Consider the following 16131-nt stretch of genomic DNA (forward strand, 5'->3'; position numbering starts at 1 on the left):
ACAGCAATAAAGTCTCTATTGTACTTGTCTCTCGTCTTTGAGTATAATTGTTAGCGCCACAATGACCTTTCTCTCCCTGGTAAAATATGACCAATTATTGGGGCAGCAGTTTCTGTGTCGAAAAAATGGCAGCAGTTTTTTCCTGAGGGTCAAGTTACAGGTCAGACCTGGAAAAAATAGTTTGCAAGTTTTGTTTCCATATAGAGCAGAATTTGGACCCATCTTCAGTTCTGCTGATCTGTATCGGGAATGTCTCTTTCTACTTAGATCTGACTCTGGCAGGCTTCTTCAAAGACACCTTTATTTATATGACAGGCCTCTCAGTGAGTGGATCTCGCTCGTGTGGAGACTTCTTAAGATTTGCACAGAACTGCTGTCGTTACTGCTACGTGATGATACACATAACACTCTTGTCACCATAACAGCCGATTATTTTACAAAAAACAATCAAATATCGGCACCCACTCCTTCCCTCAGTGACTCAAAATATATAAAGGTGCTGAAAAGCGGCCTTTGTTCAACCAGACTTGGCCACTGAGCTGCAATCTCACAGACACAGTGGATGTTTCACTGGTTCCCTCGATAGTTCAGTGAGTCTGAGCCACACAAACCTGGAGCTCTCACTCAGTCTGTGCTGAAGGGGCTGTTGTCAGGGGGATGAACAACCAGGTTTCCTGCCCTCGTGAACAAAGAACAAAGAAAAGTACAGCACAGGAACAGGCCCTTCAGCCCTCCAAAGTCAGCGCCGACCATGCTGCCCGTCTAACCTTATACACTTCCAGGGTCCGTATCCCTCTATTCCCATCCTATTCATGTATTCGCAAAGACTCCCTTTTTAATGTCACTATCGTACCTGCTTTCACTGCCTCCTCCGGCAGCGAGTTCCAGGTACCCACTACCCTCTGTGTAAGAAACTTGCCTCGCACATCTCCTCTAAGCCTTGCCCCTCGCACCTTAAACCCCTGTCCTCTAGTAATTGACTCTTCCACCCTGGGAAAAAGCCTCTAACTATCCACTCTGTCCATGGCCCTCGTAATTTTGTAGACTTCTATCAGGTCGCCCCTCAACCTCCATCGTTCCAGTGAGAACAAACGGAGTTTATCCAACCTCTCCTCATAGCTAATGCCCTCCATAAGAGGTAACATCCTGATAAACCTCTTCTGTACCCTCTCTGAAACCTCCACATCCTTCTGGTAGTGTGGTGACCAGAATTGAACATTATTGTGATGAATGGTATTAGTAACTGCTGTAGCTGTACCTTGCCATTAATGCATTGGCCCTTTAAGACTGGGCTTGGAACCCTGGGGGACTCCGCCTCTGGCTCCGCCCCCAGGAAACGGTATATAAGATGAGGCTCACTCGGCAGCATGTGGTGAGCACACTTCTCGGCAGCTGTTCAGTTCTCTGATGATTAAAGCCTTTGAATTACCAATCTTCTCTCCTGTGTCGTAATTGAGGGTATCTCAATTTAATCATCAGACGCATCAAGATGGACAGCGCTCTAAAGCCGGAGAAACTCAACCTGGACGCTCGGTCGCTGGAAGCCCCGAAAATGTTTAAATATTGGCTCCGGTGCTTTGAGGACTATCTTGACTCCTCAGTGACTGATGTCGACGGCGCTCGCAAGCTGAGATTCCTACATGTCCGAGTGGGCCACCGACTCTCCTCCGTAATCGAGACGCTATGACCTACGAAACTGCGGTTGAGATACTGAAGAAATACTTCGTAAAGCCGATTAACGAGGTACACGCCAGACATTTGCTCTCAACCTGCAGCCAGCGCTCCGGGGAAACTCTGGACGAATACATGGAGAGACTCACTGCACTCGCGAGGAACTGCAACCATAAAGCAGTGACGGCAGAAGCCCACATGAATTTGCATATTCGCGATGTCTTTGTGTCCGGTATCAGGTCCTCGTACATCCGGCAGCGGCTCCTAGAAGACGGGGCAAAGGATCTCCAAGGCACGGTAGTGCTCACCTCTTCTCTAGAAATGGCCCACCGTAACCTCCGTACATACTCCGCGGACCTTGCAAACCCCTCTCGATCCCCTCCAGACTCGGCCACGCTACAGGCCTGCGCCACGCGGTGATCCGCTCACTCCGGGGGTTCCCCATGCTATTTCTGTGGGCACGGCCAGCACCCCCGTCAACGTTGCCCAGCCCGCTCCACGATCTGCAATGACTGCGGGAAGAAAGGGCACTTCGCTAAGTCTGCCTGGCTGGGCCCAAAGGCCACAAACAAAAGCCTCACCAGGCCCAGAAATCAAGCTCCCGGCCACAAAGGCCCCGCAACGTGGCTGCGCGGCGACCGGCCACACCCACTTCCGACGAGTAATCGACCTCGTGCGAGTCATGGGAGCGGCCATCTTGGCGGCGACCATCTTTGAACCCCGACACGTGCGACCGACGGCAGAGGCCATTTTGTGACTCCGGGCGGCCATTTTGTGAGTCCGACTTAACCGAGCACTCTGACTACCCGCAACTAGGAGCGATCACGCTCGATCAATCGCGGCCAAAGCACCTGCGAAACTCAATGATGCGGGTACAAATCAACGACCATGACACTCCCTGCCTATTCAACTCCGGGAGCACAGAGAGCTTTATTCATCCAGACACAGTAAGGCGCTGCTCTCTGCGCACCCACCTCGCCTCCCAAACTATCGCCCTCGCCTCAGGGTCCCATTTGGTTCAAATCACGGGGTATTGTGTCGCTGACTTTGCAATTCAAGGTGCTGAATATACCCGTTTTAAACACTACATCCTCCCTCACCTCTGCGCCCCCCTGCTGCTCGGTCTGGACTATCAGTGCAGCCACCGGAGCCTGACACTGATGTTCGGCGGACCCCTGCCCCCACTCACAGTATGCAGCCTGATGACACTCAAAGTGGCACCACCCCCCCTTCGCGATTCCACATCACTATGGGCCAGCGAGTTCTAAAAATTCACCACCACCTGGAAGAAGTAGTTCCTCCTCATCTCAGTTCTAAATCTACCGCCTCTCAACCTATATCCATGGACCTTCATTCTAGATTTCCCAGAAGAAGGAATACTTGTTCCATGTTTAATTAATCAATCCCTTTTCGTATTTTATACACCTCGATCAGATCCCCTCTCATCGTTCTAAACTCCAGCGAGTATAACCCAAAACTGTTTAATCTCTCCTCATACCACAACCCTTTCATCCCCAGAATCAATCTGGTGAACCTCCTCTGAACTGCCTCCAATGCCACCACATCCTTCCTCAAATAAGGAGACCAAAACTGGACACAATACTCCAGATGTGGTCTCACCAACATCCTATACAATTGCAACAACACTTTGCTACCTTTACACTCCAGTCCTTTTGCAATAAACTCTGACATTCCATTTGCCTTTTTAATGACATGTTGTACCTGCATACCGACTCTCTGTGAGTCATGAACAAAGACACCCAGATCCCTCTGCACAGGGGCATCTTGAATCTGCTTTCCATTCGGCAATAATTTGCCTTTCTATTTTTTTGGTCAAAATGGATAACCTCCTAGCCTATCTGTATCCATCTGGTAAGTCTCCTCTTCACTGCCTGCTTTGCCACCCATTTTAATATCATCCACAAACTTTGCGATGTTACATTCTGTCCCTGCTTGCAGATCATTTATATAGATTGAAACTATTGAGGTCAACGAGTCTTTGCAACTTCCTGCTGCTGCCAGCTCCACAAACCAAACAGAGAGCGAGGAGGGGGCTGCTAATGTGAAAGGGAGGGTCTTCACTCAGAGTGGGCGGGACTGGGCTGTCAATCAGACAGTAGGAGGAGAAGGTTTCAGTGTTGTCTTCCCAGTGATGAAGATTGTTTGAAAGGGAAGTGGAAGTGGAAGATGTATCTGCAGCTGACTCTGTTAATCATGTTTCACCGTAAGGAACTTTCCTAACAACCATCCTTATCCAATATCTCACTTTCCTGTCCACTTGCTGACCTCGCCTTTTGTTCATTTTCCTTTGTTCTTTCTCATTCTCTTAATTTCTCTTTCAATTCTTGTTCCTCACTTTCCTTCATAGAGTGTCCCATCTCCTGACCTTCTCTCCCTGTCTCTTTCTCAGATGTGAAGTCTCAGACTATCCTCCAGACTCCCGCCGCCCTCTCCAGATTTCCTGGGCAGGGAGTGATAATAAAGTGCACCGTGGAGGAAGCAGGTATCCCGACCATGTTGTGGTACAGACAATGCCCGGGGAAGGAACTGAAGGTAATGTTTTATTCCCCAACCGTTGAAAGTGTGAGTCCAGATGAGCCGGTGGACGGTTTCACAGCGAAGCGGCCCAGTGGCTCCGAGTTCAACCTGGAGTCCTCCAGCCTGCGGGTTAATCACTCGGCCGTGTATTACTGCGCCTGGAGTCTTCACCGTGACTCAGAGAGATGGAGCAGTTCAACAAAAACCCCAAAGGCAGCAGGAAACAGCTGTGAATGAATACATCACTTACCGCCTTCTTCTACCCGTGTTATTTTCTTTTGCTTACGAGGAGTTATAAAGTGGATAAAAAAACACTGCATGTGGAGCAGAGAAATATGTGTACAGTAGGACACCACAGCTGAGAGATTCTAACTACCAGGAAAGGATGAACAAATAGAGGGCTCATCTCTGTGGATAGTAAAGACTGAGGTTTATCCCAATAAACGTTTTATATTGTGAAATGGTTTGTTAGGGTTCATGCAGAGACGTGTCCACTGGTAGGGAGGCCCAGAAATGTAAGCAATCGTTAATGATAATCAGTGAGATAGCCAATCCTGGATTAGGAGGAGCTCCCTTATCCACAGAGTGATTAGAATATGGAACTTGCTGCCACAGACAGTGGATTGAAGAGAATTGTAAAGATTAATTGCAGGGCAAGTTGAATCAACAGATGAGGCAGAAATATAATAGAAGAAAATGTTGGTGGGTTGGGTGTGACACAAGGAGAGAGAGAAGAGCCCATGTGCGAAAGAGAGGGCGAGAGAAGGGTTTTTGTGTGAGAGAGAGGGAGAGTGGGAATAGAGAGTGTGCGTCTGGCTCACTGAAATACTCAGAGTTCTCACTCACTCTCACCTCCACACACAAACACACACTCACCAGTGAGTGAGGGTGAATGTGAGAGCGCCCTGAGCCGTGAATGAGCTGGACACACAAACTCTGACACTCTCAGTGTACTCTGATGGTCAACATAGAACATAGAACATAGAACAGTACAGCACAGAACAGGCCCTTCAGCCCTCGATGTTGTGCTGAGCAATGACCACCCTACTCAAACCCACGTATCCACTCTATACCCGTAACCCAACAACCCCCCCCCCTTAACCTTACTTTTTAGGACACTACGGGCAATTTAGCATGGCCAATCCACCTAACCCGCACATCTTTGGACTGTGGGAGGAAACCGGAGCACCCGGAGGAAACCCACGCACACAGGGGGAGGACGTGCAGACTCCGCACAGACAGTGACCCAGCCGGGAATCAAACCTGGGACCCTGGAGCTGTGAAGCATTTATGCTAACCACCATGCTACCGTGTTGCCCTACCCAAGTACCTGCCCATCCACTCTATCCATGGCCCTCATAATCTTGTCAATTACTCTGTGAATGAGCAACTTAATGCCTTGATATTTCGCATTTTAAAAAATCATGGTTAATGTGACCCCAAACCTTCCCTTTCCGAAATTTGCTCATCATTCCCATGGGTGAGAAAGAAATGGAAATGTGCCCCCCTCCATCTCACGAAACAAGATTGGACAAGCCGATTTGAGAGGAACAGGAGCCTTCCCACAGTGCACCAATCGAGCCTGTTGCACAAAAGTTGAGTCATGCCACTTAATCCTCTATAGCCTACTACAATGAAACAGTCTCAACCCATTCAATCCTCTATAGCCTTTTACATAGAAACAGGGGCAACCCAGTTAACCCCCTGCACCCTGTTACACAGAAATTGGGTCATCCCTTCCTACCCCTCTGCAGCCTGTTACAGAGAAACAGGGTCATTCCATTCAATCCCTCGATAGGCTGTAACACAGAAACAAGACTGGGGTATTCAATCCCCTCTCCACCGAGCCTATCACAGTACAATGATGGAAGAAGATCATTCATTACCTCTATCCTCTTACACAGAGACGAGAGGAGATTGTTCTGATTGAAATAAATGGCGATGCGATGGCATGATTGCGGATCCAGGTTTGGGTCATTACATTTCTGATCAGCAACTCTGGAAGCGCAAAGAAGAAAAAGACAGAGTTAATTAAATCGGATTTATTGTCACATGTACCGAAGTACAATGAAAAGTATTTTTCTGTGGCCGAAGAACGTACACAGTGCGTAGATAGTAGACACCAGAATAATCAACAGAGAACATTGACAAGTGGTACATCAACAGCACACTGATTGGTTACAGTGTGGTGATTGTTTACAGTGCCGAACAAGGAGCAAAACAAAGCAAATACATGAGCAAAGCAGCATAGGGCATTGTGAATAGAGTTCTTACAGGGAACAGATCAATCTGAGGGGGAGTTGAGGAGTCTTGTAGCTGTGGGGAAGAAGCTGTTGCTATGTCTGGATGTGCGTGTCTTCAGACGTCTGTACCTTCTGCCTGATGAAAGGATCTGGAAGAAGGCAATATCTGGGTGGGAGGGGCCTCTGACAATGCTGTCTGCCTTCCTGAGGCAACGAGAGGTGTATACAGAATCAATGTGGGTGTGGCAAGCTTGTGTGATGCGTTGGGCTGAGTTCACCACAGTCTGCAGCTTCTTGCGATCTTCGGCTGAACAGTTGCCATACCACACTGTGATGCAGCCGGATAGGGTTCTTGCTGTCGCACATCTGTAGAAGATGATTGGTTATCTGGAGAATGGGCGTGTCCAAACCTCCACATTCCTAATTGTCTTCAGGTTTGTCTCAATGATTTGAAGAGAGCGGATTAGTTCCTCACACGCTCCCCGGTTCAGTTCCCGCTCCTTCCCTTATGAAGAGGAAATTTCAAGCCAATGATGAATCTATTTCTGGGTCTAATCTTCATGTTTGATTGTGAGGGAGATTTTCAAACAATAGTTCTTGTTAATGAGATTTTCTTTGCTGCTTTCTGTCCCTCTCCATTGCTCTGAATTTACCCATTTACTGATCTCCTTCTCTCCCTGTCTCTCTCCCAGTGGTCGATTCGCAGACTATCCGCCAGACTCCAGCCGCTGTCTCCAGATTTCCCGGGGAGGAGGTGGAGCTGAAATGCACTGTGGACGGCAGCAGTAATCCTGATCTGTATTGGTACAGACAGCACCCGGGGAAGGAGCTGCAGTGGATGTTTTACTCCACGGGTATTGGTCACATAGATCCAGAGGGGTCGGTGGACGGCTTCAGCACCACGAGGCCGACTGACTCCAAGTTCAACCTGGTGTCCTCCAGTCTGCGGGTGAATCACTCGGCCGTGTATTACTGCGCCTGGAGTCTTCAGAGTGACTCAGAGAGATGGAGCAGTTCAACAAAAACCTCAAAGGCACCAGGAAACGGCTGTTGCAGACAGTTGCGGCTGCATCAATCTGCTGTTCTTTTCTCTAATGTGGTAAACACATTCTGACGTTTAGAAGAGACCAGTTACAATAAAAGTGAGAGATTAGATTAAGAATGTCTGGAGAAATTGAAGACCAAAGTTAACAGGAATGTTACCAGACCTGATTGATTCCAGCTTCAGGAAAGTTGAATGTTTGTTTCTGTTGGGAAATGAAAATTGTGAATTGTCCTTCTGACATTTTTGGAAATTATGAGAGGGTTGATAGTATCTATGTGCGGAAGTTCAAAACACAACAAAAATAAAATAACCAATAGAACAATAAAAAAGAGAGAAGGGATGGAGAAGGAAAGGGGAAGATAGCTAGTGACGGACTGTGGGGCTTGACACACTGAATCTGCCCTTCCATTCCCAATATGGTCTCCAGAGGGCGACCGAGGACCATGAATCACATTAGTGCCCGGAACACAGCTCGAAACAGCTCCGCTCCTGAACAGGAGGAGATTGAAACCACACAGCATGTTCGACTATGGAATTAGATTCGGCTTTATCTCAACCTTAATTCCTTTTCCCGCCTTCAATACCCAAGAAAATATACAATCTCACTCTTTAAATGTCCAAATGATTCTCAGCATTGACAGTATTTTGGGAGAGTTCCAGATTTTCACTGCCCTTTGTATCATAACTACTGACTTACCTCTCCGCCGAGGACACTGGTTTAATGGTGAATTTGTGCCTCGCTGTTCTGAGCTCTAGGACCAGAAGAAATTACACGAAGTTATTAACTTTGTCTACTGGTTTGAAATGTCTAAATATAACCTCATCAAGCACTTAATGTACTTTTGTGAAAGAAATACAGACACACTGAAGCAAACCGTCGTCATGAATTAACCCTTTCAGCCCAGTGCAATTATGGGGAATTCACTTTGCATCCTTTCTCCGGCCAATACATTCTTTCCCCTGAGATTTGACAAGAACTAAATGTAATTTTCCAGGTGGCATCTGCTGTCAACTGGAATATAACCTCCTCCATGTTGCTTGCCAGCTCCGCTTTAGGAAAGGTCAGCATTGCACGAGACATGATGATTCCTATTTGTTCACGTGTCTCTGATTTTAATGGTCCGTATTGCTGATCAACAACATTCCTTTGTAGCTCTCGAGTGTCTCGCTTCTCACCAGTTAGAAACTATTCCAGTGTCTGCCTTCTGCCGATTGTTATAACCTGGGACCTCCCCACATTAAACAGTATCTGCTACTGCTTCGCCCACTCACTTCCTCTGTCATTGCCCTCAATTAAAATTCCTGTTCTTATAGGCGCCGCTTTCAACCAATCACCGAGAGACTTAGCATCAGTGAGGGAGGGCCGTGCACACACTTGTATCATTACCTCGGGCACTCCAGCCTTCCCTCAGTGATCTGAATTGAGGCGGATTCACTCCCATCAAGAGTATTTTAACTCATTCCCCTGTTACAATTTAAAGTTAAATATGTATTTGTTACTGAGTCTGATTATGTTATTTCAATGTAAGTGATTTTTCAAGCAGCAGCTAACATCCAAGCTTCATATTTGTTTCATTGCTTCTCTCCTATTAAATATTTTTCCTTCCCTGAATCTCCATAAGAATGTTGCTGTTTATTGATCACCTCATCTCCCGATTTCCTTTCAGATGTGAACTCTGAGACAGTCCACCAGTCTCCCCCAGCAGTTTCCAAATCTCCTGGAGAGACAGTGGAACTGAAGTGCACTGTGGAGGGTGCCAGTAGCGGATCCATGTTCTGGTACAGACAACACACCGGGAGGGGGCTGAATCTCATGTTTTATTCAGCAGCTACACAAAGTGTGACTCCATCGGAGACGGTGGACGGTTTCAGCGCCCAGAGACCGAATGGCTTCCAGTTCAACCTCAAGTCCTCCGGCCTGGGGGCGAATCACTCGGCCGTGTATTACTGTGCCTGGAGTATTCACAGTGACTCAGAGAGACGCAGCAGTTCAACAAAAACCCTAAAGGCAGAAAGAAACAGCTGTGAGCGAGAGAGCTCTGCGGTGCTTCAGTCTGTTTGGGGTTTTGTGGACGGAAGATGTTTGTGTAAAGACAGGTGTCAGAATAGCAGTGAGTGGTTCGACATTGTGACACTGAGGAAGCTGCAGAGAATCATTTTCAACGATGATGTCAGAACTGCAACTTTGTGACTGTCTAGAATTGTAATATCAAAAGTTCAGCATTCTATCCACTGACATTGTGTGTGCTGTGTCTCCACAGGGAGAGCTGAGGGAGCTGCGGTCTGATGAAACACACAATTGCCTATAACAAGGCTGGAGAGGCCTTTCAGTCCCTTTAGTATGAACATCGGGAGGGGAATCAGCCTCTAGATTCTGTTGCACAGGAACAAGAAGATGCCTTCCAGGCCCTCGAGCTTGTTACTCTGAAACAGGAGGAGGCCATTCAGCACCTCGAACCTGTTGCAAAGTAAAGGAAGTGGTCATTCATTACTTCCACCAGTTCAACAGGTCAAGGCCATTAAATCAATACACATGTCTGCATTGTTTAGTTGCATTACAGCGTCTCTTTATCCTGAAAGTGAGATACACCGTACGTAAAAGCGGCGACTACAGACAGAGAGATCAAAAGGTAAGTTAGAGTATATGAGAGCGACAGGCGGGGGATTGAAGGAAGAAAATCAAGCCAGAGGCAGAGATGGCAACACGAAGGAGAGAGAGGTGGAAAACGCGCGAGAGTAAGATGAAGAGAAAGAGAGCGATAGAGAGTGAGAGAGCAAGGGAGCGAGCAAAGAAGGCAACCAAACAGAGACACAGACGGAGGGATAAAGAGTTACAAAGATCAAGCGTGGAACAGAGTGAGAGAGAGAGAGCAAGACTGTGAGTGAGACAGACAGAGAGACAGAGATGGAGAGAGGGAAGATAGTAAATTACAACATAGAAGAAGAGAAATAGAGAGAGAGAAAATGAGACCGAGACTGAAAAACAGCGAAAGAGAGAAAGAGGCACAGACACAAACGCAGAAACACAAAATTTCACATCTGATTAAGGAAATTCTACAGTCGGACAGGAGTTACGCGGAATCCCCAAGGCCAGAGTTACTCAGGAAACGACAGAGGCTGCAGGCTGAATTTGGGGTGTTGACTACAGGCAAGGCTGTAGAGCAGCTTAGAAAGGTAAAAGGCGCAATTTATGACCATGGGGAGAAGGCCAGTAGAATGCTTGCACAGCAACTGAGGAAGAGGGAAGTGTCTAGGGAAATAGGGAGGGTAGTGGATGGGGAAGATAATCTAGTGGGTGATCCAGCAGGGCTGAAAATCCAGCAGGCACAAAATCCCTCACCTGCAAGTATCTAAAGTCGTTCCCTCTCGCCAGCCCAAACTTCTCCTCCAGCGCCGGGGGGGGGGGGGGAGCAACAAAGCTAAATCGCTGGCTTTGAAAGCAGACCAAGCAGGCTAGCAGCACGGTTCGATTCCCGTAACAGCCTCCCCGAACAGGCGCCGGAATGTGGCGACTAGGGGCTTTTCACAGTAACTTCATTTGAAGCCTACTCGTGACAATAAGCGATTTTCATTTCATTTTCATTCATGCTCGGATAAGTTCCCTTCCAGGAACAGATTCCCCCATCCTCACAATCCCCACCCTTCTCCACAGTCGATACCCCCCATCCATGTTCCCCGGGGCAAATCGGTGGTTGCCGCAGATTGGGGTCCACACCGATGCTCTTCCCTCCCCTACATGCCTCCTCCACTGGCCCAAGTTCCGAACAGCCGCCACCACCATTGGGCTGGTGGAGTACCATGCAGGCGGAAGGGGCAGAGGTGCCGTGACCAGGGCTGGTAAGTTAGTGCCCCTGCACGAAGCAGCCTCCATCTGCTCCCAAACCGACCCCGCACCCACCATCCATTTCCTTATCATCGCTATGTTGGCCGCCCAGTAATAGTTGCTGAAGTTCGGCAACGCCAGCCCCCGTTCTCCTCTGCTCCTGTCAAGCATCACCCTCTTCACCTGCGGGGACTTCCCTGCCCATACAAATCCCAGAATAATTTTATTCAGCCTCTTAAAGAAGGACCACGGGATAAAGATGGGGAGACACTGAAAAACAAACAACAACCACAGGAGAATCATCATCTTAACAGTTTGCACCCTCCCCACCAATGACAGTGGGGGCGCATCCCACCTCCGGACCTCCTCCCTCACTCTTTCCACCAGTCAGGACAGGTTGGCTTATGCAACCTACCGCAGTCCCATGCCACCTGAATCCCAAATATCGGAAATTCTCTCCCACTCGTGTGAACTACAACCTCTTCAGCCTACTCTCCTGCCCCCTCGCCTGAATTACAAACAACTCGCTCTCAGTCATGTTCAGTTTGTATCCGGAGAACCGGCCAAATTCCCTCAGGGTTGCCAGAATACCGTCCATCCCCACCATTGGGTCCGACACATATAACAGCAGATCATCCCCGTATAACGAGGCTCTATGTTCCACTCCCCCCCCCCCAGACCAGCCCTTTCTAACCCCTAGAAGCTCTCAGTGCAATTGCCAGCGGCTCTATGGCCAGCGCCAACAGCAGTAGGGAGAGAGGGCAGCCCTGTCTTGTCCCACGTTGCAGTCTAAAGTAGTCGATGTCGTTCTGTTCGTCCTTACACTCACCTCCGGGGCCTGATACAATAGCCTAAATCAGTCGATGAACCCCGCCCCGAACCCGAACAGTCCTAGTACCTCCCACAGATAATCCCACTCGTCCCGGTCAAAAGCCTTTTCGGCATCCATGGCTACCACTATCTTTACCTCCCTACTCGGGGGGGGGGGGGGGGCATCATAATCACGTTGAGCAGTCTTCTTATTTTGGCCACCAGCTGCCTCCCCTTTACAAACCCGGTTTGGTTCTCCACAATTACATCCGGTACACAGTCCTCAATTCTGGTCACCAGAATTTTGGCCAGTAACTTGGCATCTATGTTGATAAATGAGATTGGCCTATATGACCCACTGCCTCCGGGTCCTTATCCCATTTCAGAATGAGCGAGATGGTGGCCTGCAACATCCTCGGGGGGTAAACTCCCTCTGGCTCTTGCCTCATTAAAGACCTTAACCAGCACCGGCCCCACTATCTTGGCAATTTTTTTGTAAAACTCCACCAGATACCCGTCCGGCCCTGGGGCTTTACCCGACTGCATGACCTTCAGGCCCCTCAATACCTCTTCGATCCTGACCAGGGACCCCAGTCTATCCACCAACCCCCTCCCCACTCTTGGGAAGGTCAGTCCATCCAGGAATCGCCTCATCCCCCCCGGTCCCCCGGGTGGTTCCGAAGTGTACAGCTTCCTATAAAAGTCGCTAAAGACCTTGTTCAGCCCTGCTCGATCACCCACTAGATTATCTTCCCCATCCACTACCCTCCCTATTTCCCTAGACACTTCCCTCTTCCTCAGTTGCTGTGCAAGCATTCTACTGGCCTTCTCCCCGTGGTCATAAATTGTGCCTTTTACCTTTCTAAGCTGCTCTACAGCCTTGCCTGTAGTCAACACCCCAAATTCAGCCTGCAGCCTCTGTCGTTTCCTGAGTAACTCTGGCCTTGGGGATTCCGCGTAACTCCTGTCCGACCATAGAATTTCCTTAATCAGTTGGTCCGTCTCTGCCCTATCTGTCCTGTCCCTGCCCAGATTGAAATCAACTCCCCTCTCGCCACTGCCTTCAGTGCCTCCCAGAGCACCGCTGCCGAGACTTCTCCAGTATCGTTCACCTGCAGGTAATTCTGCATGCATTTCCTCAGCCTCTCACACACTGCCTCCTCCGCGAGTAGCCCAACTTCCAGCCTCCATGGTGGGCGTTGAAAGCTTTCCTTACAAACCTGCAGGTCTACCCAGTGTGGAGCATGGTCCGATATGGCAATTGCCGAATATTCTTCCCGCACCATTCCGGCCAGCAGGTCCCTACTCACCACAAAGTAGTCAATTCAGGAATACACCTTGTGGACATGGGAGTAATACAAGAACTCCCTCGCCGTCAGCCAGCTAAATCTCCACGGATCTGCTTCCCCCATTTGCTCCATGAACCCTCTCAGTTCCTTTGCCATCGGTGGCAACCTGCCCGTTCTTGAGCATGACCGGTCCAGGCTCGGGTCCAGGACTGTATTAAAGTCCCCGCCCATGATCAACTTTTGCGAGTCCAAGTCGGGAATCTTCCCTAGCATTCTCCTAATAAAATCCACATCGTCCCAATTAGGGGCATACGCACTGACCAGGAGTACTCTCACCCCTTCGAGCTTACCCCTCACCATAACGAAGCTTCCTCCCCCATCCACGACTGTGCCCTCCGCCTCAAATTGTAACCTTTTATTAACCAGGATTGCAACCCCCCTCGTCTTAGAATCAAGCCCCGAATGAAAGATGTGACTGACCCAGCCCTTCCTTATCCTAACCTGGTCTGCCACTTTCAGGTGTGTCTCCTGCCACAAGAAAATGTCCGCCTTCAGAACCCGCAGATGAGCAAACACATGAGCCATCTTCACTGACCCGTTTAACCCTCTAACATTCGAGGTGATCAGCCTGGTTGGGGGGCACTTCGCCCCCCCTTTGCCAATCAGCCATCCCCTTTCCTTGGCCAGCCCCCCAGCCATGTGTTGCGCTTCCTCTGGTCCACCTCCTGGTTGGCTCCACCCATGACCTCCTCACTGTTACCATGCCCAGTTTCCATCCCCGTCAGCAGAACAACCCCCCTCCCCCCCAGCAATACCATCCTATCACCTAGCCCCTGCTCTAATCTAACTATATGGACACCCTCCCACCTCGTCTCCAGTTGACTAGCTGCACTCCGCTAGCCTGGGGCTCCCAGCCTCGGCACCAGCCTGTCTCCCACCCATTGTTCCCATTCACCCCTTCCTCTGATCCCTCCATACCACTTCCCCAGATCAGCCGTACTTAAGCAAACACTCTATACAAGTCATAGACAGCCCCCACAATAGCACACTTCAAGTTAAACAAGAAAAAAAGAGATATGAAATAACAGGCACTCTTCAGTCCTACCCAACCAGACACAGAGAAAGATTACACAAAGTTCCCCGAAGCATCCATTTTAACCCAACCCTTTTAACTGTTTTCTTTATTAATCCCCCCCGGCCTCCCCCCCCCAGCCAAACTCCAACTAAGCAAAGAGCCCAAACAGGAAACATTCAGGAAAACCACGCAAAAAGCACGTAAAAACAGGAAGAAAAAGATACATCCCAAAACAGGAGAGACACCACATATACATAAAAGCTCTAACATGAGCCCAAACATCCTCAGCTCAGGGTCAGCCCTAGCTTCTTAACGAAGTCCATTGCATCTTAGGGTTCCTCGAAATAGTGGTGCTGACCCTTCTACGTAACCCACAGTCGCGCTGGAAAAAGCAACCCGGATTTCACCTTGTTTTTATACAGTATCTCCTTCACCTGCCTGTAGCCTCCCCTCCTCCTGGCCACCTCCGCGCTCAAATCTTGGTACACACATAGGGTGGTATTGTCCCAAATACAGCTTTGTGTGCTCTTTGCCCATTGCAGCACCCGTTCCTTGTCCAGGAACCTGTGAAAGCGTACCACCATCGCTTGTGGGTGACCCCCTTGTCACGGCTGCCTCAGCTGCACTCTGTATGCCCTGTCCACCACCGGTGAGCCTGGGAACACCTCGTTCACCAGCAATGTCTGAAACATACCCTCCACATATGTGGCAGCGTCTAGCCCCTCTGCCCCCTCTGGGAGGCCAATGATTCTCACATTCTGCGGCGAGATCCGTTGTCCAGGTCCGCCAGCCTTTCCAGAAGCACTTTTTGCTGGTCCCTCAGCCTCCTGATCTCTACATCCGCCACCGTTTGAAAGTCAGCCTGCTCCTCCACTGATTTCTCCAACTGCTGGAGCTTCTCAGCCTGATCATCCAGCCTTTTCCCCATCCGATCAATCGACTTCTGAAGCGGCTCCATGTTGTCACGCTTCAGAGCCAAAAAGCCCTCCTGCATGGCTTGCAGCAGCTGCTCCATTGTGGGCTGGGCTGTCGGCGCCTTGCTCTGAACACCAGCCATGCCGGTCTCTCTCACAGCCTCCACTGTGCCCTTACTCAACTACTTCTGCTGTTTACAGTCCCTCTGGCTTCTTAGATCCATACAATTCTGTATGGGTCCTGTGCCTGAGTACTATTGCTTTCCAGTTCCGCGCTCAAAAGCTCAACAAAATCAGGGGAAAAGGTCCAAAAGTTCGACCGAAACGGGAGCCACCTTCTCCCTCATAGCCGCCACCGGAAGTCCCGTAAGGAATCACTTTCAAACAACATTGAGCAATTATCTTCCTTTGCACAGTTAATTACTTTCCACTGCTTGTTTTCCCCTCTTTCTCCCTCCCCCTTTCTTTCCCAGAAATGAACTCACACAATGTTCCCCAGACTCTCGAATATTCGCCAGATGCGAATCGTGCAAATGTATTCAAGGTGGAATGTAGATAAAGGCTCGAGGAAGAAAGGAGTAGAAAAATTTGCCAATGCAGTCGAACATCAACCCACTCGGAACTGAAGTTAGGAGCACATTCAGTCAGCAGTTGACACTGTTTTCCAGGGGCCAGATGAAGCAGGTTCTGGGTGAAACAGATTTAGATAAAAATGCAGATAAA

The 16131-nt window shown here is 49.2% G+C and overlaps 2 gene segments (V, D, J or C); both read left to right on the forward strand.

Annotated features, from left to right (window-relative positions):
• The first annotated feature begins 6855 nt into the window (after positions 1–6855).
• On the forward strand, positions 6856–7745 carry LOC119957672. The segment is given in 2 exon segments: positions 6856–7022; positions 7145–7745. Coding segments are annotated over 2 exon segments (462 nt in total).
• A 74-nt stretch (positions 7746–7819) lies between these two features.
• LOC119957685 lies at positions 7820–9688 on the forward strand. The segment is given in 2 exon segments: positions 7820–9021; positions 9165–9688. Coding segments are annotated over 2 exon segments (561 nt in total).
• The last annotated feature ends 6443 nt before the right edge of the window (positions 9689–16131 follow it).

The sequence above is a fragment of the Scyliorhinus canicula genome, chromosome 27 (assembly GCF_902713615.1).
Source record: "Scyliorhinus canicula chromosome 27, sScyCan1.1, whole genome shotgun sequence".
NCBI classification, from domain to species: Eukaryota; Metazoa; Chordata; class Chondrichthyes; order Carcharhiniformes; family Scyliorhinidae; genus Scyliorhinus; species Scyliorhinus canicula.